At 44.0% G+C, this 24,848-nt stretch overlaps 1 protein-coding gene across 12 annotated transcripts in view; it reads left to right on the forward strand.

Moving 5' to 3' along the window:
- Positions 1–24,848, forward strand: part of LOC103721475 (elongation factor Tu, mitochondrial-like) — a 65,899-nt gene that overhangs the window by 27,765 nt on the left and 13,286 nt on the right. For 5 of the 12 annotated variants that reach the window (XM_039129884.3, XM_039129885.3, XM_039129882.3 and 2 more), the window contains one exon: positions 22,699–23,247. The exons of 5 other annotated variants lie outside the window; for them this stretch is intronic. In XM_039129884.3, coding sequence (XP_038985812.1) covers positions 22,699–23,247 — 549 coding nt within the window. Of the gene's footprint in view, positions 1–8,915; positions 15,139–22,698; positions 23,248–24,848 lie in introns of those variants that run through there. 2 more of the 12 variants (XM_089926814.1, XM_088708351.2) reach the window with 2 other exon arrangements.

Here is a 24,848-nt window from a genome sequence, read left to right on the forward strand (position 1 = left end):
TTGAAAGCTCTGCAGCGGCAAGCCCAGGAGAGAACCAATCACCCGGCATGGCAGCAGTGGAAACAATCTGCAGCAATGGCAGCAAGCCTTTGCAATTCAAGGCATCATCCATGGGCAAGGAGGCGGCTGCAGCCACCAGCAGACTGCAAGCCAAGAAGGTTAAGAAACTTACCTGTGAGGAATTGCAAAACTTCATCGACAAGGGGTTGTGCTTCAAGTGCGGCACCAAGTGGAAAAAGGATCATTGTTGCAACTCCGGCCAAACCCTTTTGCTGGATGTTTGCAGCGAGCTAAAGACCAAAGGTGTCGCTGCAAATTCAGATCACAAAAGCAGCGAAACAAAAAACTCCAGATGCAACCGGCCGTGCCTTCATGATCCATGAGCATAGTGAGCCAGATTCAAGTGAAGGACCCGATGTTGCACCTGAAAATAATGCAGCAGCAGAAATTTCAGCCACCACCACAAATTCTGCAACACCTATCCAAATTGAGGCAATCATGCAAGCCCCGACTGTGCATCAGGCAGAATTCCAAGTGGCCAACAGGGAGACCAATTGCATTGCCACCAACGATGCTAATGGGAAAATCTGCAAAGCTGTCAAACTAGAAGCCCAAGCCAAAGAAATCAACAAAAAAATTGAAGCAGCAGCGGGTGGCGTCGCAACCTACAAACTACAAAACGGGCTTATATTCTACATTCGGTATGTTCATGTGCATTTGATTCCTAACTTCAGCAGGAACATGGCCAGGAACTCCCACGACCACAGGGATGACAACAATGTGGTGGCACACGAGCACTCCAACCGCACCTTTGAGGGCAAGGGTATTCTCCAAGGGAGGGGGAATGTTGCAAACCCCGCTCCGCCGAGTCAAATTTCAGCCGGGACAAGCAAGGCCAACCTCGCCCAAAGCCAAAACTCGGGCAAATCCCATGGCTTGGAGGCTTGGCCGAGCTTTGGCCAAGCGTGGCAGTAGCCGGCCCGACCCCGCACAGGCCCTCCACAGCGCCCATGCGAGGTTCGGGACCATCAGCCATGACTGCACCAGCGCGCTGCCCACCGCGCGCCCGCACGGCCACAACCTGCGCGTGGCCAACCGCGCATGCACCAGCCGACGCGCGGGCCTCCGCACGCACACCAGCGGCGCGCGGCCATCCGCACACCCCATCAGCCCGCGCACGCATCAGCCAGCGCACGCCCAACCGCGTGCGCACCAGCCCGCACGTGGACCTCCGCGCGCGCTCAACCGGCAGCGAGCGGCCCTCTGCGCGCACAACCAGCAGCGCATGACCCTCTGCGCGCGCACTCAGCAACCTCCGGGCGCCCGCGCCCGATCGCAGCAGCGCGCGGTACTCCGCACGCCCCACCAGCCCGCGCGCGCCCGACCGTGCACGCACCAGCAGCGCGCAGCCCTCCGTGCGCACACACAGCCATATCCAGGCATCCGCGCCCGACCGCAGCAACATACGCGCACATGGCAAACCGCCAGCGCTCGCCCACCCTTGCTGAAGCACGCTTGGCGCTCTACGCTTGCGCACAACCGACGACCATAGCCCGAGCGCGCGGCCAACCGCACGCTCGAGCCACTGCAGCAGCGGCAGCCCACGCGTGGCCCTCCACGCGTGCCCTAGCAGCGCGCGCCCCTGCGCGCGCCTAGCCAACAGTAAGCACCCTTGCGCGCGCACTGCTAGCAAGCACAAACATCCCCACATACCAAATATGGCAGCTATGCAAACCAGCAACATGTGCACAGGCTGAACCCATGCAAATCAGCCTATGTTTGGCCAAGCCTGACCACATTGGCACTTGGCAAATCAAGCACAAACCAATGGGCAGCACATCAGCCAGCACATGCAACACATGTGCGCCCAACCAGCGAAGAAGGAAAGAAGGCCCCCAAAGGCAGCGCACAGCCAAAAGTAGCAGGCCGAGCCACATGGCACAAATCTAAGCAAGGGGGCAAAGGAAGAAAGAGCACATGTAAAATGCGAGGAGTCCGCGGTCTCTTCCATAGCAAACCAGCGAGCAAGTGCATGGGCAGCCAAGATGCATCAGGCCGCGAGAATAGGAGGACAAGAGGACAAGTCAGCGATCCACGGGAGGAAGACTGCTGGATTCGCATCCCGGCCAACCAGGACACGCGTCCCGGCCAACCAGGATCCGCGTCCAAGCCAGCCCGGGAGCAGCCAACAGCCAGCAACCAAGGGATACCAAATCAGCCAAACCGTGGACACTTGGCAGCACTCGCACGGGACACCCGATCCAGCCAACCAAGCAACGCATCTCGAGCGTCCAAGTACCCAGCAGCATTCAGCACATGGCCAAAGGAATTCAAATTCAAATTGGATCTCCTTGTGGCTGATTTGGAATAGTTTTGAATTTCGAATTGCTTTCCACCAATAAGTTGATTTCAACACATGGGCATTAGGCCTATATAAAGGAGCCATTAGGGCCCTTCAAAGGATTTTTTATCTATCCTTTTGATCATTATTGAGTTGTATCTTTTTGTAGAGAGACGGCCGAAAGGCTTGGGCGGGACTTGTGCCGATTTCGGTCTGGGGGTTAGGCCTTAGATTTGGGCTAGTATGGGATACATCAATCACTACTAGATTGTTGGCTAAGTGAGGGATCCTTACGATTCTTCATTAGATTGGGCTAGTAGAGATCCTTGAATGCTCTACTAGATTTTTCTTTTCTTTGTTTGTTCTTCGTTCTTCGTTCATCAATTCGAGAGTTGAATCCATTAAGTTTGCTTTATTGATTGTCTTTGTATTTGAGTGATTCAACGAACGTTACCTATAAATCGGTCCAAACCATCCACCACCGCAAGGGCGGATGTCAAGGAGCAACAACAAAGGGGCTTGGTGCGGGGCTTGGGACCGTGAGCCCCCATCAACTAAGTGTTGGCCTGTGGGGCTTCGCGGTCCTAAACCCTGCGCCAAGGTTTGAATGTTGTCGTGCGTTGGGACCGTTTTGATGTGGGTATCTCTCTTCCTTCTTGCTGCCTTGGAACCACGCCGTGTGCAGAAGCTTTGTTGCTGCCGGCGGTGGGAAGAATCAATGATGGGGCTCAATGGTTTGGATGAAATTGACTTTTGTATTCCAATAAGTAACAATTACAAAGGACTCCTTGCAAGATTGGAAGGAACCTGGCGACGCTTAGAACAATCTAAGGGGAGTGATGTTCTCCACCTTAGCCCAAGCCTTTCGGCCGAAAGAAAGAACAAAGGGATACAACCCTTGACTCAAAGCTGAAATTCAAATGCTAACATGCCGGACTAAGGGCCCTAATGGCTCCTCTTATAGGCTGATTGCCTTGGCTTATTTTGGACTTAATTCAGATAAGGATCTTCTAATTCTGCCGCCAAAGGGCTAACCAAGTTTGGCCCCCTGCGGCCATGTGCTGCAGTTGCTGGGCGCTCGGGATTGGCTGTCTGGTTGGCCTATGCGCGTGTCCCTTGCTGATGCCGCCATTTGTCTGGGCGAAGCCTGATTTGGTCGCTGCGTTGGATGGCTTGGCTGCGCTTCCTGATTTGCCGAGATGTTCTCCCTGATTTTTAGGGATGCGCCGCTTTTGCCCTTGCTCCCACGGATTGCTGGCGTAGCCATCCCATGCGCGTTCATCTTGCGGCCTGCTGCATCCTGGCCGCCTGTGCCTTCTCCTGCCAGATCTCTATGCAAGAGCCCACAGGCTCCTTTGATTCTGCGCATGTGCTTTTCTTGTTTGGCTCGGCGCTGATGCTTGGATGCCTGCCATGTGTCTCGGTCGGCTGGCTTTGGCTGGGCGCAATCTTGTGATAATCTTTCTTTTTTGCTCCCGCGCGCTGATGGCTGCCACTTGTCCCTTGGCTGTGCTCTCGGTGGGGCTGACCGTGGCTTTCCTTGTTTGGCCTTGCGCGCGGATGGTTGCCACTTGTCCCTTGGTTGTGCTCTTGGTCGGGCTGACCGTGGCTTTCCATGTTTGGCTCTTGGCCATGCGCGCGCTGGCTGGTCCGGGTCCAATGTGTGCGGGCTCGGATGTCTTGCTGTGTCCTTGGCTGCGCTTGACCCGTGTGCTGATCTTGGGCTTGTTTGGCTTGGGAGCGCTCGGCCGGATGCAGCCTTGGCCAAGCCTTGTGCTTGCTGTGCCTTCTTTGCGTGTGCGCCCAAGTGCGCATGCATGGGCTGGTGCCCCTGGTTGCCGCCCGTGTCCATGCCCATGTCTGGCGTGCACGCAACCCATAGTTGCGTGGGTGCCAAGTGTTGGAGAGGAACGGGAAGGCGGCCTTGCTGTGCACTGGCCGTCCCTGGGCCTGGCGAGGTTCGGGTGCGCCAGGCAGGCGCGGATGCATGGCGCTGGGCGCGCCAGGTGGGCGCGGGCGCTGGGCGCGTGCTGGTGCGCGCGGCCCTGGGTCGCCCTGGCGCTCGGGCGTTGGCCGGCCCGGGTTCTGCTCGGGTGTGCGGAGGCCTGCGCGCGGCTTGGCGGGCGCACGCAGGGGCGCGACTGGGCATCGGGCGCGCAGAGGACCGCGCGCCGCAGGTTGTCGGCCGCGGGATTGCGCGCGGGCGGGCGTGCGGGCTGGCGTGTGCGCGCTCTGGCTGGCGTGCGCGCTGGTGGCCGCGCGTTTGCAGTGGGCGCACGTAGAGGGCTGCGCGTGCCTGGTGCTGCCTATGCGCGCGGTTGGCCGCGCGTTGCTGTGGCTGGCTGGGCGCGCTGTCGGCCGCGCGCTGCTGCGGTGGGCGTCGAACCTCGCGTAGGCGCTGGGCATGGACTGCGCGGGGCTGAGCCGGTGGCTGGCATGGTCGGCCATTGCTTGGGCAGACTTCCAACCAGTGGATTTGGCCCATGCGGTGGTCTTGGCCGAGGTTGGCCTCGGCCGTGCTCAATGGAATTTGGCTTGACAGGGCTTTTGCACGGCGCGGCCGCTTGGGGTCTGCAACATCCCCCCGTCTTGGAGAGCACCCTTGTCCTCAAGGGTGAAGTCTGGGTACCGTTGGGCGATTTCATCGTAGTCTTCCCATGTGGCTTCTTCTTGAGGAGTGTTCCGCCAATGTATGAGGACTTGCCACACGGGCCTTCTTCCTCTTCCCCGTCTCCATATTCTGTAATTGAGGGCTTCTCTTGGTTGTAGAAGGAAGCGTCCCTCATCATCAAATGTAGGTAGTTCTCTTTCGATCAATGAGGGGTCCCCTATTCTTTCTTTCAACATAGAAACATGGAATACCGGATGGAGTTGTGAACTGGGAGGTAACTCCAATCGGTACGCCACTTCTCCAATTTTCTCCAAGATTTTATATGGCCCATAGTACTTCTTTGATAGCTTGAAGCTGAATTTTTTTCTAAGTGCCTTTTGCTTCTTTGGGCTGATTTTTAAATAAACATATTGTCCGGGTTGAAATGTTACCTCTCTATGCTTTGTGTCGTAGTACCTTTTCATGCGCTGTTGAGCTTTGTGGAGTTCCTTCTTTGCATGGTTGATCATCTATCTCGAGTGATTAGTTGTTGCTCCACTTTATGAGTCCTTGCCGTGCCGGGTTCATAGGTAGTCATGGTTGTTGGCGGCTGACCGTAGACAAGTTGGTAGGGGCTGGTTTTGATGGCCGAATGATAAGAAGTGTTGTACCAATATTCGGCCCACTCCAAATACTCCGACCAAAGGTTCTGTTTGTTGTGGCAAAACAGCGAAGATACTACTCCAAGGTACGATTAACAACCTCTGTCCATCAGTCCGGGGGTGGTATGAAGAGCTTGCCTTGAGCTTGGTGCCCTGAAGTGAGAACACCTCCTTCCAAAAATCACTTAGGAAGATTCGGTCGCGGTCGGAGATGATGGTCCTTGGGATGCCATGCAATCGGACCACTACTTCCACAAAGGCCTTGGCAACGGACTTAGCAGTGTAGGGGTGTTTGAGGTTTATAAAATGGGCATACTTGCTAAGTCGATCTACTACGACCAAGATTACTTCGAACTCATGACTTTTGGGAAGGCCTTCTACGAAATCCATGGATAGGTCTTCCCAAATCATCCCGGGTATTGGAAGGGGCTGCAAGAGGCCTGGGGGTGCCCTAGGGTCATACTTCACTGATTGGCATACATCACATTGGGTCACTACCCTCTTCACTTCAGCCTTTAAGCCCTCCCAAAAGAAAAAGTTTTTGATGCGCACATAGGTGCGAAACCACCCGGCATGTCCCCCTTCTTTGCTACTATGGAAATGATCTAATATGTCTTGTCTTAAGTTTCGAGTGTTAGGGACATAGGCATACCCTTTGTAGAAGATGAGGCCATCCCGGATTTTGAAATTGGTTACCCCATCTGCAGCTGCCTCAACCTTTTCAATAATTTCTTGAGCCCGAACGTCTAGCTTGATGGCTTCTCGGATCCGGTCCCAAATTCTCCAATCGGCGCTGCTAATGGCGTGGCATGAAGAGTCATCTTCAGCTGCTGGAATTTCTGCAAGTGGGTCGGCTGAGGTTGGCATGCGTGGCTCCCCTCGTCGTTCATCCTCCAAGCCGGCTGCATTGGTGGTTGCAGAAATTTCTGCTGCAGTGGGATCGTCGCCATCCGACTCTTCTAGGCCTTCCGGAGTATGGCATTCACGGATGGCAAAGGCATGTACAGCTTCCTCGTCGGATGAGTGGTCCTCGGATTGAGTCCCATCTGAAATTTCTGGCTCCTCGAGGAGCTTTATGACAAAAGTTTGGCCATGGTTGCACCGGTGGCCCCTTTTCCATTTTGCGCTGCATTTGTAGCATAGGCCCTTGTCGAAGTACCTTTGTAGTTCTTCATGGGACAATCTTTTGACTTCTTGAGGTTGAGATTTGGAAGTGCTTGCGGCCGGTTGGGACTTGGATGGCAGCAGGCTGACATGATTGCGATTGGAGCTCTCCTTGGTTGGCCGCCGGTCATTGGTGTTGGTTTGGTTAAGGATCTTTGCCATCCTCATTGCTTCTTGAAGGCGGCCGGGCTGCTTGAGCTTGATTTCTTTGGCGAGCCAAGGCTTGAGCCCGTCCACGAAGGTGCCAAGTAGTGCTTCTTCCAGCCAACCCTCCACCATGGTTTGGAGTTGGCGAAATTCGTCGATGTATGCTTGCACCTTGCCTTCTTGCTTGAGCTTGGCCAATTGGCCGTGGTGATTGATGGTTGGTGAAGGCCCCCATTGGTTCATGAACTTCTGCACAAAAGCCGTCCACCCCAAGTAGTTCCCCTCTTTTTCTTAGATGCTTCTTAGCCACCTCCACCTATTGGCTCTCCCCTCAAGATGGTAGCTAGCTATGGTCACCCTTTCCTCTCTAGGGATCTCATATACTTGGAAATATTGCTCGACTTTATCGAGCCATTCATAAGGATCTCCTCCTCCAAAAGATGGGAACTCAATCTTAGGTTTTCGGACCTCCCCTCTCATTTGGACCGAAACCCCTAACTCCGTCCTCACGGTTCACCCGATCCTTGCTCCTTCCTTCGTGTGCACGTCGGCCATGAGGCCTCCAAGGATGAGGACTACCTACGGGCTCACTCATGGGTCTTTCCATACTTCTTGGCCGATCCTCCGTAGGGATGCCATCGGCCCATCTATCAACAAAAGTATTACCACATTCAACTCTTCCTCCTCTCCTATCTTCTCTCGTTTTTCTTTCTCCCTCATTATTTTTTTCTGCAAACATCCTCTCTAGCCTTTCTATGTTGTCATTTCCTTCTCTTCTTATGGCGGCCAAAGAGGTTACCAAATGTTCCAACACCCGATTAACTTCGGCGTTGTTTTCAATGGTTTCAAAGAGCCTTTGCGGGCTGAATGAATCACTACCCGACTCCATGGAACCTAACCCCTTACAATCAGAATTTTTTTACAGATTTACAATGACTTTCAGACCTCAATACAAGAACAATGGAGAGTATAGATCTGAAAAGTTAGAGGATACCCTTGAGATCGTCCTTCCGTGGATTTGGACCGAAGACGATCCACCCGACGATCTCTGTTGAAGTTTCTCAAGGAAAGCACCAGTGTTGGCCCGCGGGGCTTTGCGGTCCTAAACCCCGCGCCAAGGTTTGAATGTTGTCGTGCGTTGGGACAGGCTTGATGTGGGTATCTCTCTTCCTTCTTGCTGCCTTGGAACCACGCCGTGTGCAGAAGCTTTGTTGCTGCCGGCGGTGGGAAGAATCAATGATGGGGCTCAATGGTTTGGACGAAATTGACTCTTGTATTCCAATAAGCAACGATTACAAAGGACTCCTTGCAAGATCCGGAAGGAACCTTGCGATGCTTTAAACAATCTAAGGGGAGTGATGTTCTCCACCTTAGCCCAAGCCTTTCGGCCGAAAGAAAGAACAAAAGGATACAACCCTTGACTCAAAGCTGAAATTCAATGCTAATCCATGCCGGACTAAGGGCCCTAATGGCTCCTCTTATAGGCTGATTGCCTTGGCTTATTTTGGATTTAATTCAAATGATAAGGATCTCCTAATTTTGCTGCCAATGGGCTAACCAAGTTTGGCCCCTTGCGGCCATGTGCTGCAATTGCTGGGCGCTCGGGATTGGCTGTCTGGTTGGCCTGTGCGTGTGTCCCTTGCTGATGTCGCCATTTGTCCGGGCGAAGCCTGATTTGGTCGCTGCGTTGGATGGCTTGGCTGCGCTTCCTAATTTGCCGAGATGTTCTCCCTAATTTTTAGGGATGCACCGCTTTTGCCCTTTGCTCCCACGGATTGCTGGCGTGGCCATCCCGTGTGCGTTCATCTTGCGGCCTGCTGCATCCTGGCCGCCTGTGCTTTCTCCTGCCAAATCTCTATGGAAGAGCCTGCAAGCTCCTTTGATTCTGCGCATGTGCTTTCCTTGTTTGGCCCGGCGCTGATGCTTGGATGCCTGCCATGTGTCTCGGTCGGCTGGCTTTGGCTGGGTGCAATCTTGTGATAATCTTCCTTGTTTGCTCCCGCGCGCTGATGGCTGCCACTTGTCCCTTGGCTGTGCTCTCGGTCGGGCTGACCGTGGCTTTCCTTGTTTGGCCTTGCGCGCGGATGGTTGCCACTTGTCCCTTGGTTATGCTCTTGGTCGGGGCCTGCTGCAGTGTGCTACTGCAGGGGGCCACACGCAGAAGCTGGGAAGGGCCTGCGCGTGGGCATTTTTGGCTGCAAGTGTCTAATGTCCTATGCCAGATCGGCCCCTTTGGCCGCATGAATTTGATGGGACCTCATCATTCCCCAGAGTAAGTTGAGTCGATCCCAAGTCTAATGAACAGTAAATTGAGTCGACCCAGGAAAGTTTGGGTCGACCCCAGCACGGGCAAAGGCATAACGGCTAGTTCTGCAAAAGTACTTTTTGACCTCCCAACGGCTAGTAACGGCTAGTTTTTCAAATCTAACGAATGAGAAGTAATCAATAGAGGTTGAGAAGTATTTAAGAGACATTATTCATCAGTAGAATTATTCTTTTGCAAGAAATCATAGAGTATTCAAGATTAAAGCAAGCCCTAGCATTCTTCATTAAGTTGCTTCATTCAAATCTCAAAAGGTGGTGGTTGAGCAAATCTGAAAGTGCATTCAACAGCTCCACCAACTCATTGTAAAGTGAAGTAACCTGAGCAAAGAAGAGAAGAGCATCCTCAAAGCGATAACTATTCCTTATCTCTTTCCTTAGTTCATATTTGTTATATTTGCTTATTTAGAAGCTTTAAATTTCTTTCTTTTCAAACCTCTTGTAAGGTTGGTTGGTGAGCCCGTAAAACCAACGGTGTAGGTTGTTGGTGAGCCCGCAAAACTAACGTAGTTTGTTGGTGAGCCCGCAAAACCAACATAGGTTTTTGGTGATTCCGGAAAATCAAAGTGTAAAGATTTTTGGATTGTGAGTCCGAAAAACAATCCAACTGTAATCCGCGGAATTATAGTGAATTCCCAAGGGGACGCTCGGAGAGTGGACATAGGTGCTTAAGAGAGCACCGAACCACTATACTTCTTGTGTGTTTGCCTTGTGTGTATTTCTATTTTCACTACACGCACTCAACTAGTATTAACTAAGTGATTCATTCATCCATCAATTTTATTAAGGAACTAAAAATTTAGAAAAATCAATTCAGCCCCCCTCTTGGCTTGTCACTTCGGGCAACAAGTGGTATCAGAGAAAGGTGCTCTCATAGTATTTGCTGATCTCACGATCAAGAGTCAAAGTACTTTTTGACCTCCCAACGGATAGTAACGGCTAGTTTTTCAAATCTAACGAATGGAAAGTAACCAATAGAGGTTGAGAAGTATTTAAGAGACACTATTCATCAGTAGAATTATTCTTTTGTAAGAAATCATAGAGTATTCAAGATTAAAGCAAGCCCTAGCGTTCTTCATTAAGTTGCTTCATTCAAATCTCAAAAGAAGGTGGTTGAGCAAATCTGAAAGTGCATTCAACAGCTCCACCAACTCATTGTAAAGTGAAGTAACCTGAGCAAAGAAGAGAAGAGCATCCTCAAAGCGATAACTATTCCTAATCTCTTTTCTTAGTTCATATTTGTTATATTTGCTCATTTAGAAGCTTTAAATTTCTTTCTTTTCAAACCTCTTGTAAGGTTGGTTGGTGAGCCTGTAAAACCAACGGTGTAGGTTGTTGGTGAGCCCGCAAAACCAACGTAGGTTGTTGGTGAGCCCGCAAAACCAACGTAGGTTTTTGGTGATTCCGGAAAATCAAAGTGTAAAGATTTTTGGATTGTGATCCCGGAAAACAATCCAACTGTAATCCGCGGGATTATAGTGAATTTCCAAGGGGACGCTCGGAGAGTGGACATAGGTGCTTAGGAGAGCACCGAACCACTATACTTCTTGTGTGTTTGTCTTGTGTGTATTTCTATTTTCACTAGACGTACTTAACTAGTATTAACTAAGTGATTCATTCATCCATCAATTTTATTAAGGAACTAAAAAATTAGAAAAATCAATTCAGCCCCCCTCTTGGCTTGTCACTTCGGGCAACATGGTATCAGAGCAAGGTGCTCTCATTGTTAGGATCTGTCACATGCCTCTGAAAATTCAAAAATTTTCAGATATGAAGCGGAAAGACGTGCATATCCCGTTCATCGCATGAACATATTTTAAAACCATTTATAGATAGATTAGGATTAAATTCTTATTAAATCATTTTAAAATCATGATTAAGAAGATCAGATCTTCACCTTGTGCGGGTAGATGGTCTCCGCAAATCTGATTAACGTTGTATTTGATGAGGGTTCAGTGGAAGCCGCACACGCGTCTGGCCTCTACGGGTATCCACACGAAGTAGTGAGTCGATCGAAGTCTTTGGATCTCCCCGGGGTGCTAGCTCTCTTGCAGAGAAGGCTATTGATGGCTGATATCCTCTCTATCAATCAACTCTTGAATGCCTAAGGGAGGAGGAAGAAGAAGGATGGTTCAATGGAAGGAGAACAAAAACCCGCAGCCTTTTCTTTTTCCTTCGCGTTGGAACCAAGGAAGGGGATGAAGTAGACTACGCCAAGAGCTTCTTTTCCCTTGCTTCCTTGTGGCTGAAAGGAGAAATGGAAGGAGGTTCCTTGCCGCCAAAAATCTCAAGAAAAATCATGAAAAATTCGGAGCCCCTTTGAACCCCTCTTTTATGGTGTGTGGATAAAGATGAGCTCCTAAATTTTAGGAGCTCATCTTTATCCCTTTGCGAATTCAAAATAGGAGGGGCATAGCCCCTCCTTTTTCCTTCACGCCACCAGCCAAGGGAGGGGCGTAGGCCCCTCCCTCTTCTCCCATATGGTTGGCCCCACTTAATCAAATTAAGTGGGGATTGGGTTAGGACTAGTTCTAGGTCCAATCCTATTCAAAATAGGATTAAGTGCACCCAATTTAATTCCTCCAAATCTAAATCCAATTAGAATTTAATTGAACCATGACTCAATTGAACTCTTCAATCCTAATCCAATTAGAAGTCATTTGATTAATTAGATTAATTAATTAGGACTTAAGAAAATCCTAATCTAATCAGGACTTGTTTAAATTTCAGCCCTAAGACAATTAGGACTTTAGAATCCTACTCCAAGTAGGACTCTAATTTAATTTGAAATCCTAATCCAATTAGGACTCCAAGAATCCTACTCCAAGTAGGACTCATGATCAAGTCCAATTAATTAAATCCAATTAATTAAATTAAATTGCAATCCGATTGCAATTATTCCTTCTTCTAACCACTAACTCTTAGCGGGTTATTCATTTATCAATCTAATTGATCATATGTGATTCTTAATCACAATTCAACCATCGGATCGATCAATACTTCTAATGTGTGTGACCCCATAGGTTCTATTCTGATTGGTAGTGAGATATATTGCGATCTCTATCACAATATCATTGAAAACTTCTTTCAATGGGTTGAAACAATTTCAACTCAACTCACCAGGGATTTTCGACCATCAAGATGATCCCTGTGAGTCACCATCCACCAGTGACACCTACCAGTATGTAGTGGCTACCCAGCAGAATAGAATGATGAACCTCTAGGTGCAGTTATTGTATGATACAGTCCTTCTATCGTGAATTCCTACAGACCGGAGGTCATGGATAGCTCGTCAAACTCCGTCGTCTGTCATATGTCTAGATTTATTCAACTTGAGTTCTGAAAAACTCTTTCTCCACTTTATATTATTGCCCTGGCCAAGGTCTTAGAACTCAGTCTAATAAATCATATAGGATCACTCCTCTTCTATCAAGATCGATAGATTCCATGTAAGTGCATACTCTACTCCTACAGTGAACCTACTGCAACTAATCTACACTACAAGGACTCATATGACTAGAGACCATGCAAATGTGCATTCAAACTACAATAACCTCACTGTGAATAGCCGAAGCACCACAGGTCAAAGGACCAGTTACACTACTGTAACATCAAGCAAGTCACTGACGAGTGGATAGACATCCAAGTGACTTCTTGTCTTGGTCACGCTCAGTACCCTTGTTCTCTAACAAGCACCTGCACTATCACTTCAGTGTCCCTACACTGTGGACTCGAGTCTCGTCCATCCATAAGGAAAGCGATCTGTGCACTGATCGGATCGATCACCGTCCTCGTGATGATCCATTGATCAGGAGCATTTAGAAATTAATCACCAATGATGCATGGCTCAAATTCTCAACCCTTGAGAATATGTATCATCATCTTATTAATTCCTTGGACGATTCGTAGACACATAAACAATATGAATGAAAAGATGCCCATTTATTATTCAATAATAATAAAGTCATGTACAAATTTATGTCCTAGAATTAATAATGTGTCAGCCAGATTGGCTTCTAGGGCATACATCTAACACTCATAGTATTTGCTAATCTCACGATCAAGAGTCAAAGATCATGGCAACCCAAGTGGGATGTTCTATGAGCGAGGGGCAATTCACAAATAGACCTTCCTTGTTTAATGGCACTAATTACACATATTGGAAAGCTAAGATGAGGATATTCATTCAAGCTCTAGATTATGACTTGTGGAGTATTATAACTAGAGGACCACACACACCTACAATTAGTATAGAGGGCACAATCATTCTTAAACCTGAAATGGATTGGAATGATAGTGATAGAAGACTAGCACAATTAAACGCTAAAGCAATTAATGTACTTTACTGCCCACTAGATGTAAATGAATTCAACAGAATATCTACATGCTCCTCCGCCAAAGAAATTTGGGATAAACTAGAGGTCACACATGAAGAAACTAATCAGATTAAAGAGTCAAAAATAAATATGTTAGTACATAGGTATGAATTGTTTAAAATGGAGTCCACAGAGTCCATAACTGAAATGTTCACTAGACTCACGGAAATCATAAATGGACTAAAGAGTTTAGGCAAATCTTATACTAATCTGAATTGGTGCAAAAAATTCTCAGGTCTTTACCAAGAGCTTGGGAGGCCAAGGTAACCGCAATTCAAGAAGCAAAGGACCTCAATACACTACAATTGGAAGAGTTTCTAGGATCACTTATGACCCATGAGTTGACCATGAAGCAAAATTCAGAAGAAGAGGTCAAGAAAAAGAAAACCATTGCCTTGAAGTCCACAACTCCAAGACAAGACGTTGAATCAGAGTAGTTTGATGATGAGGAGGAATATGATGAAGAAGGAATGGCTATGCTCGCAAGAAAATTCAAAAAATTCATGAGAGGTAAGAAGAGACTCCACAAAAGGAAGCCTTTCCTCAAAAGCAGCTCAAGCAAGAAAAAGGAAAAAGACAGAAAAGAAAAAAGAGGTGCCAATTTGCTATGAGTGTAACAAGCCCGGGCACTTCAAGATAGATTGCTCGGAATTGAAATGGATGGCAAGAAAACTTAAGAAGACCCTCATGGCTGAATGGAGTGAAAGTGAGGAATCAATTTCGGAAGAGGAAAATAACAAAAGACGGCCCAAATCTGCTACATGGCCAATGATGATGAAGTAGATTTTGAACTTGAGTGTGATTTTACAGTAGAAGAATTACATGATGCATTTTTAGATCTTATGGAAGAACACAAGAAGCTAATCAACAAAAATAAAAATCTAAAAGATGAAAATCAATCTCTTATGAAAGAAAAGCTGAAACTATCTAATAACTATGAAACATTAAGTAGGAAGTTCACAAATAAAACTAAAAGTCTAATTACTGAAAACTTCAAACTAAAAGAGGATGCAGAAAAATATAAATCCTTAGTAAACAAATTTACACTTAGCTCAACTAAATTAAATATGATTCTTGATAGTCAAAAAGCTGTACATGATAAAGCAGGATTAGGATATAAAACAAATAGAAAGCAAAAATACTTAAAGAACATATTTGTTAAAGGCAAAAATGAAAGTACAATTTATCATTGCTGCAATAAATTAGGACACAAAGCATACGAATGTAATTTTAGGAAATTTAGCTATAACAAATTAAGTGAAAAAGGCAAGCTAAAATACAAAAAAATTTGGATTCCAAAAGGAACATCGAACACTAACCCTGAAGGACCCAACATAGTTTGGGTACCTAAAGTATATCCTTGATTTTGCTTGCAGGTGTGTCTTACAGCCAATAAGAAGGATAGACGATGGTATCTAGATAGCGGCTGTTCAAGACACATGACAGGTGACATAGAACAATTTGTCACCTTGGAATCTAAGGAGGGTGGGGTGGTAACCTATGGAGATAATGGAAAAGGACTTATCATTGGAAATGGTAAAATTCGTATCCCTCCATCCACTTTTATAGAAAATGTGTTATTAGTTAATGGTTTGAAACATAATTTATTAAGCATAAGTCAATTTTGTGGTAAGGTCTTAAAGTCTCATTTGAAGCTTCAGTATGCATAATCACAAATCCTGAAGATAATGGCATTGTACTTATGGGACATAGACATGGAAACATTTATATGGTAGATCTTAATGACTTTGCCAAGAAAATTAGGTTATGCTTAATCACTAATGAAGAAAAGAGAAATAAAACAAATTGGCTATGGCATCGTAGACTAGGACATGCTAGAATGGACTTAATATCAAAACTAGTCGAAAAAGACTTGATAAAAGATGTGCCAAAATTGATTTTTGAAAAAGACAAAATCTGTGGACCATGCACATTAGGAAAGTAAACAAAATCATCTTTCAAATCAAAAAACATTGTCATCAACCACTAGGCCTTTTGAACTTATTCATATGGATCTATTTGGACCCACTAGAACCACAAGTCTAGGAGGAAAAAAGTATGGACTAGTAATAGTGGATGACTTCTCGAGATATACATGGGTTTCGTTTCTTGCACATAAGAATGAAGCATTTTCAGCATTTATGAAATATTATAGAAATATCATAACTGAAAAGAACTTCACCTTAATTGCAATTCAAAGTGATCATGGAACTGAATTTGAAAATCAAACACTTTGAAAAATTCTGTAATGAGAACGGTATTTCACATCAATTTTCAGCACCTAGAACGCCTCAACAAAATGGGGTTGTTGAAAAAAAAAAATAGGACTTTGGTAGAAATGGCTCGTACGATGTTATGTGAGTCAAATCTCCCAAAGTACTTTTGGGCTGAAGCTATAAGTACTGCTTGCCATATTTTAAATCGTGTCTTAATACGTCCCATAACAAGAAAAACTCCTTATGAACTTTGGAAGAATAAGAAACCAACTGCTAAATATTTTAGAGTATTTGGGTGTAGATGTTTTATCTTAAGCAATGGCAAGAAAGATCTGGGCAAATTTGATGCCAAGTCAGATGAGGGTATCTTTCTAGGATACTCTACTTCTAGCAGGGCATACAGAGTATTCAACAAAAGAACTCTTGTAGTTGAAGAGTCAATTAATGTTATTATTGATGAGTCTGATAGTGAGTCTCGTAAGAGGGAAAGTATTCTTGATGATGATGCAGGAATTTTTGAGCTTGAAAATCTGAATCTTAATGACTTGCCAAATCAAGAAAAGGGAGATGAAAAAGAAAAGGAAGATGATCATGTGCCATCACAATCTCAAGACTTGCCAAAAGAATGAAGGTATGCACATGGTCACTCCAAAGACTTAATTATTGGCGATCCATCTCAAGGGGTAAGAACTCGATCATCTCTTAGAAATTTGAATGATTATCTTGCTTTTGTTTCACAAATAGAGCCTAAAACTTATGAAGAAGCTGAGCATGACATAAATTGCATTAATGCTATGCAAGCAGAATTGAATCAGTTTAAAAGAAGCAATGTATGGACATTAATTGAGAGACCAAAGCATATTTCTGTAATTAGAACAAAATAGATCTTTAGAAATAAGTTAGATGAAAATGGAGTAGTTATAAGGAATAAAGCTAGACTTGTAGCTAAGGGATGCAATCAAGAAGAAGGGATAGATTTTGAAGAGACATTTGTTCCCGTGGCTAGATTAGAAGCTATTAGATTACTTCTAGCTTTTGCATGCTTTATGGATTTCAAGTTATATCAAATGGATGTAAAAAGTGCCTTCTTAAATGGGTATATAGAAGAAGTATATGTAGAGCAACCTCCTAGTTTTGAGAATCATGAATTTCCTGATCATGTATTTAAATTACATAAAACACTATATGGATTGAAACAAGCATCTAGGGCATGGTATGATCGATTAAGCAAATTTCTGTTAAATAATGATTTTAGTAGAGGACACATAAATAAAACACTCTTCTTTAAGAGAAAAGACAAAAATTTGCTAGTGGTACAAATATATGTAGATGATATCATATTCGGTGCCACTAATGATAATCTTTGTAAAAAATTTGCTGAATTAATGCAAGGAAAATTTGAGATGAGCATGATGGAAGAACTAAATTTCTTTCTTGGATTACAAATCAAGTAAACTAAGGAAGGGATCTTCATTAATCAAACTAAGTATACAAAGGAAATACTAAAGAAGTTTAGTAATGAAAATCACAAAAAAATAGGCACTCCAATGAACCCCACTAGTAAGCTAGACAAAGATGAAAAAGGGAAAAGTGTAGATATGAAACTTTATAGAGGTTTAATTGGATCTTTGCTTTACCTTACTGCTAGTAGACTTGACATAGTATTTAGTGTGGGAATATGTGCCAGATACCAATCGGACCCTAAGGAATCACATCTAAGTGCTGTCAAAAGAATCCTTAGATATCTAAGAGGAACCACAAACATAGGATTATGGTACTCTAGAGACTCTTGTCTAGATTTGCTTGCGTATTCATATGCAGATTTGCTAGATGCAAATTAGATAGGAAGAGCACTAGTGGAACATTTCAATTCTTATGAAATAACTTAGTATCATGGTTTAGCAAAAAGCAAAATTCAGTAGCATTGTCAATGGCTGAGGCCGAATACATAGCAGCCGGAAGTTGTTGTGCTCAAGTACTGTGGCTCAAGCAACAGCTAGAGGATTATGGAATCAAACTAGACAACATTCGTATAAAATATGATAACACTAGTGCCATTAATCTTACCAAAAATCCTGTTCAGCACTCTAAGGCAAAGCACATTGAAATAAGGTATCACTTCATTAGAGATTATGTGCAAAATGGGAATGTATGTATTGAGCATGTGTGTACCGAGAAACAATTAGCCGTATATTTACAAAATCTTTAAGTGAAGATAGATTTTGGATGCTTAGGAGGGAATTAGGCATATGTGATCCCTTTGATTAAAAATAAATGAAAGGAACAAGTTGTCTCATGACACTCTCCTCCAATTTTGAAAATCCCATGAAACATTAGTAAAATTATTCATTTATAGACTCCTCACACATAAATCAATGTCCCATAAAGATTTGGTAAGGATCAGAAAGAAGAATTATTTTTTTTTCTTTAAGCCTAATCGGGGCCGACCCGAGCCAGAATGGGGTCGACCCCTCCTTGAGTCGACCCAAGCGAAATCTGGGGTCGACCCAACGGCGGGACCCGTGAGCTACATTAGGGCATCACTGTTCATTGTACCCTCTCCCAAATCAAATTTCTTGCTCTCAAATTCCCTCCAATCACTTTCAAACAGTAGTAGATTGTCTCCCCAAGCTATTGGATCAAGATCTAAGTGAGTATTTGGTAAAAATGGAACCCAAGAGAGCCGTTGCCAAGAGATCCGGGAGGGTTTCACGGCCAACCGTTGTAGAAGGGCGTCCTAGAGAGTCCTCTACAGCTTCTCCACAAGGTGAGACACGTGCGGAGCCTCCTCCACCTCCTTCCCCCTCAGTTCAACTTGCTAAATATGCAGGGAGATCGGTAACCACGGGGAGAAGGATCCATTCCGAATTTTTGGATCAAGAAGGGTTCCAGTTGGGTGATTGGATTCGAAGTCAAGGATGGGAGTATCTTTGCTCCCTAGATTTAGTGACCTACCCGGGCTTAGTTCGTGAGTTCTATGCCTTTCTAAAAGTTGGTTCGGAAGGGCTTGTGTCTGAGGTCCGAGGAGTACGAGTTCGTGTTTCAGAGGAAAGCCTAAGTGAGTTGCTTCATCTCCCCTGTGAAAGAGCCACACCAGAAAAACCAGAGAACAAGATGAGAGCTCTACAGCTGATTTTTGAGAGATGATTTTGATTACTAGGAAAATGTAATAGCTAGTTCTTTGTCAGCTGAGATGAGGCTATTATGGAGCATAATTTCATAGATAGGATTCTATTTTCAAAAAGTGGGAGATTTGATCATATATCTGAGCGAGACTTGGCCATTATGGAGCATGTTATTCAGGGTATTCCTCTGAATCTTCCAGCTATGATCATTAGGCAGATGCGTGAGGCCATATGCAAATCGAGAGTCTCCTTGCCCTATGATATGGTACTCACCTTGATATTTAGCCATCATAACGTGTGTAGAGGGAGAGATATCCAGGCATTTGCTATTTACCGACACCTACATTGCACGGTCCCTAGTGCGCATGGGTTATGAGAAGGTGGACGATCAGTGGGTGCGTGGTGCAGGGGTACATGCACCGGAGGGTGATGCACACCAGAGATTGGATACTCTATCCCTGAGCCTGAGATACCTGCGGATCATCCTACAGCACCTTCAGAGGCAGGGACTTCTTCATCCACACCTATGGGATGTACAGAAGAATACTGGAGTAGGATGACTGAGCTCGTGTCAGCTCAGGTGAGGATTCTCTCTGATGGCATGATGAGCAGAATGGATAGTATGACTACTGAGATTAGCGAATATTCTGCTCAACTAACAGGCCTCAGGGACCGAGTGACAGCATTAGAGAGAGAGAGGTTCATGGTCCATATGTGCCCAGAGCAGCTGAGTCAGAGGTTTCGGCACAGAGTCATCCATTTCACAGAGCTCCACGACAGACTCAGTCTCATCAAACCAGACCTCCTCTTGCCACTTATGCTAGGAGAATGAGAACTAGATCACAGCCCTTAGACCCTCCTACAGGAGCATATCACGATTAGTGCCTAGGATCTATCTAGTTTTGATATGTATTTTGCTTTGTGGATGTATCTTGCACTTTATTTGATGAACATTGTACTTTTGGCTTCAATGTACTACAATGTTTCATTTTGAACTATGGCATTTGGACTTTATCAGTTATTTTTACTACTCATTCATTGTTATATATTCTTTCGATAACAAAAAGGGGGAGAAGTGAAAAAAAGAGAGAAGTAAGCTAAAAATTTAATAGGATATTTACTTAAGGGGGAGCAATGTGCAACAATAAAAATTTTCTACACCTTAAACTTCAATTAAAAACAAAATTCTGAATTTGGCACATACTTCTCATGCCTCGATACATAACCTGAAACTCTTGCTTTAACTCAAACTTTTGAAGCTTCATCTTGAATAAAATATAAGAGTAAGAGGGAGAAAATCAAAAGTTCAAATTGGCAATATTTGGATGAAAGAGGGGAAGATTTCACTTTCAAATTTAGAAAAGCTGAAATTCAGCAACTTAAGCATTTTCCAAATCAAAACTCTTAATCTTAACACAAGCGTCAATTTGCCTAGACTCAATATTTTGTAATAATCAAAATGGGAGAGATTGGGGATGATAGTGTTATTTCGATGATTAACACAACAATTGAGGGAATATTAAATTAATAGTATGACTTAACTTGATACACCATTAATTAACACTACATTCTTTGATACGTTGAAAGAATGAGATCAAGATGACTCCCAATGATTAACAACGAGATAAGAATATGAAAGAGCGTCTTTAAATCTAATTCAGCAAAGTTTCAAGTAAAATATACTCTTAAGGGTAAAATAGTAATTTTCATTATTAAAGGTATACATTCAAAATTACTTGAAATATGTCTCATTGATTATATGAATTAATCTAACGTTAAGATGCAGGAAAGTGTGAATTGAGTCGACCCCAGAGGAAGTGGAGTGAACCCTGGCACATCTTGGAACCATCTGGCACACCCGTTGAAAAATGGCACAGATGAACAGTGAGTGGAGCTGACCCCAAAGAACCTTGAGCCGACCCCAGTTTGAAGCATCAAGAAAACAACTCTCTCGAATTTACTGAGAGGGCCGACCCCAAGTTTTCTTGAGCCGACCCTAGGAACACTTGAGCCGACCCCAATGGAGCCGACCCCAACTGAACATGAGCCGATCCCAAGAATATGTGCTCAAAACCATGTCTCTGAAATCCCTGAGAGGGTCGACCCTAATGGAGCTTGAGTCGACCCCACTGTAGTATGGATCGACCCGAAGAAAGGTTGAGTCGACCCCAGTGAAAACAGCCGAAAATAAAAGGTTCTGTGGTTCCTGAGAAGGCCGACCCCACTGTAGCAGGGGTCGACCCTAGTGAAGTTTGAGTCGACCCCAGAGTAAGTTGAGTTGATCCCAAATCTAATGAACAGTAAGTTGAGTCGACCCCAGAAAAGTTTGGGTCGACCCCATCACGGGCAAGGGCATAACGGCTAGTTCTGCAGAAGTACTTTTTGACCTCCCAACGGCTAGTAACGGCTAGTTTTTCAAATTTAACGAATGGAAAGTAACCAATAGAGGTTGAGAAGTATTTAAGAGATACTATTCATCAGTGGAATTATTCTTTTGCAAGAAATCAAAGAGTATTCAAGATTAAAGCAAGCCCTAGCGTTCTTCATCAAGTTGCTTTATTCAAATCACAAAAGAAGGTGGTTGAGCAAATCTGAAAGTGCATTCAACAGCTCCACCAACTCATTGTGAAGTGAGGTAACCTGAGCAAAGAAGAGAAGAGCATCCTCAAAGCGATAACTATTGCTCATCTCTTTCCTTAGTTCATATTTGTTATATTTGCTCATTTAGGAGCTTTAAATTTCTTTCTTTTCAAACCTCTTGTAAGGTTGGTTGGTGAGCCCGTAAAACGAACGGTGTAGGTTGTTGGTGAGCCCACAAAACCAACGTAGGTTGGTGAGTCCGCAAAACCAACGTAGGTTTTTGGTGATCCCGGAAAACCAAAGTGTAAAGGTTTTTGGATTGTGAGCCCGGAAAATAATTCAATTGTAATCCGCGGGATTATAGTGAATTTCCAAGAGGACGCTTGGGGAGTGGACATCGGTGCTTAGGAGAGCACCGAACCACTATACTTGTGTGTTTGCCTTGTATGTCTTTCTATTTTCACTACACGCACTCAACTAGTATTAACTAAGCGATTCATTCATCCATCAATTTCATTAAGGAACTAAAAATTTAGAAAAACTAATTCACCCCACCTCTTAGCTTATTACTTCGGGCAATAAGTGGTATCAGAGCAAGGTGCTCTCATAGTATTTGTTGATCTCACGATCAAGAGTCAAAGATCATGGCAACCCAAGTGGGATGTTCTATGAGCGAGGGGCAATCCACAAATAGACCTTATTTGTTTAATGGCACTAATTACACATATTGGAAAGCTAGGATGAGGATATTCATTCAAGCTCTAGATTATAACTTGTGGAGTATCATAACTGGAGGACCATACACACCCACAATTAGTATAGAGGGCACAATCATTCCTAAACCTGAAATAGATTGGAATGATAATGATAGAAGACTAGCACAATTAAACGCTAAAGCAATTAATGTACTTTACTGCTCACTAGATGTAAATGAATTCAACAGAATATCTACATGCTCCTCCGCCAAAGAAATTTGGGATGAACTAGAGGTCACACATGAAGGAACTAATCAGATTAAAGAGAATAAATATGTTAGTATATAGGTATGAATTGTTTAAAATGGAGTCCACAGAGTCCATAACTGAAATGTTCACTAGATTCATGGAATTCATAAATGGACTAAAGAGTTTAGGCAAATCTTATACTAACTCTGAATTGGTGCGAAAAATTTTCAGGTCTCTACCAAAAGCTTGGGAGGCCAAGATAACCGTAATTCAAGAAGAAAAGGACCTCAACACACTACAATTGGAAGAGCTTCTAGGTCACTTATGACCCATGAGTTGATCATGAAGCAAAATTCAGAAGAAGAGGTCAAGAAAAAGAAACCCATTGCCTTGAAGTCCACAACTCCAAGACAAGACATTGAATCAGAGGAGTCTGATGATGAGGAGGAATATGATGAAGAAGGAATGGCTATGCTCGCAAGAAAATTCAGAAAATTCATGAGAGGTAAGAAGAGACTCCACAAAAGGAAGCCTTTCCTCAAAGGCAGCTCAAGCAAGGAAAAGGAAAAAGACAAAGAAAAGAAAAAAGAGGTGCCAATTTGCTATGAATGTAACAAGCCCGGGCACTTCAAGATAGATTGCCCGGAATTGAAATGGATGACAAGAAAACTTAAGAAGAAGACCCTCATGGCTGAATGGAGTGAAAGTGAGGAATCAAGTTTGGAAGAGGAAGATCAACAAGAGACGGCTCAAATCTGCTACATGGCCAATGATGATGAGGTAAATTCTGAACTTGAGTGTGATTTTACAGTAGAAGAATTACATGATGCATTTTTAGATCTTATGGAAGAACACAAGAAGCTAATCAACAAAAATAAAAATCTAAAAGATGAAAATCAATTTCTTATAAAAGAAAAGCTGAAACTGTCTAATGACTATGAAACATTAAGTAGAAAGTTAACAAATAAAACTAAAAGTCTAATTCTTGAAAACTTCAAACTAAAAGAGGATGCAGAAAAATATAAATCCTTAGTAAACAAATTTACACTTAGTTCAACTAAATTAAATATGATTCTTGATAATCAAAAAGCTGTATATGATAAAACAGGATTAGGATATAAAACAAATAGAAAGCAAAAATACTTAAAGAACATATTTGTTAAATGCAAAAATAAAAGTACAATTTGTCATTGCTGCAATAAAGTAGGACACAAAACATACGAATGTAATTTTAGAAAATTTAGCTATAACAAATTAAGTGAAAAAGGCAAGCTAAAATACAAGAAAATTTGGATTCCAAAAGGAACATCGAACACTAACCCTGAAGGATCCAACATAGTTTGGGTACCTAAAGTATATCCTTGATTTTGCTTGCAGGTGTGTCTTACAGCCAATAAGAAGGATAGACGATGGTATCTAGATAGCGGCTGTTCAAGACACATGACAGGTGACATAGAACAATTTGTCACCTTGGAATCTAAGAAGGGTGGAGTGGTAACCTATGGAGACAATGGAAAAGGACTTATCATTGGAAAGGGTAAAATTCGTATCACTCCATCCACTTTTATAGAAAATGTGTTATTAGTTAATGGTTTGAAACATAATTTATTAAGCATAAGTCAATTTTGGGCTAGTATGGGATACATCAATCCCTACTAGATTGTTGGCTAATTGAGGGATCCTTACGATTCTTCATTAGATTGGGCTAGTAGAGATCCTTGAATGCTCTACTAGATTTTTCTTTTCTTTGTTTGTTCTTCGTTCTTCGTTCATCAATTCGAGAGTTGAATCCATTAAGTTTGCTTTATTGATTGTCTTTGTATTTGAGTGATTCAACGAACGTTACCTATAAATCGGTCCAAACCATCCACCACCGCAAGGGCGGACGCCAAGGAGCGATGACAGAGGGGTTTGGTGCGGGGCTTGGGACCGTGAGCCCCCATCAACAATTGAGGGAATATTAAATTAATAGTATGACTTAACTTGATACACCACTAATTAACACCACATTCTTGGATACGTTGAAAGAATGAGATCAAGACGACTCCCAATTATTAACAATGAGATAAGAATATGAAAGAGGATCTTTAAATCTAATTCAGCAAAGCTTCAAGTGAAATATACTCTTAAGGGTAAAATAGTAATTTTCATTATTAAGGGTATACACTCAAAATTACTTAAAATATGTCTTATTGATTATATGAATTAGTCTAACCTTAAGATGCTGGAAAGTGTGAATTGAGTCGACCCCAGAGGAAGTGGAGTCAATCCTGGCACACTTTGGAACCATCTGGCACACCCCTGCAAAAATGGCACAGATGATTAGTGAGTGGAGCCGATCCCATATATCTTTGAGCCGACCCCAGGAGAGGAGCAGATCC

This window comes from Phoenix dactylifera, chromosome 12, assembly GCF_051530095.1.
Source record: "Phoenix dactylifera cultivar Ajwa chromosome 12, Ajwa_hap1_PhDact_Kaust_v1.1, whole genome shotgun sequence".
NCBI lineage: Eukaryota > Viridiplantae > Streptophyta > Magnoliopsida > Arecales > Arecaceae > Phoenix > Phoenix dactylifera.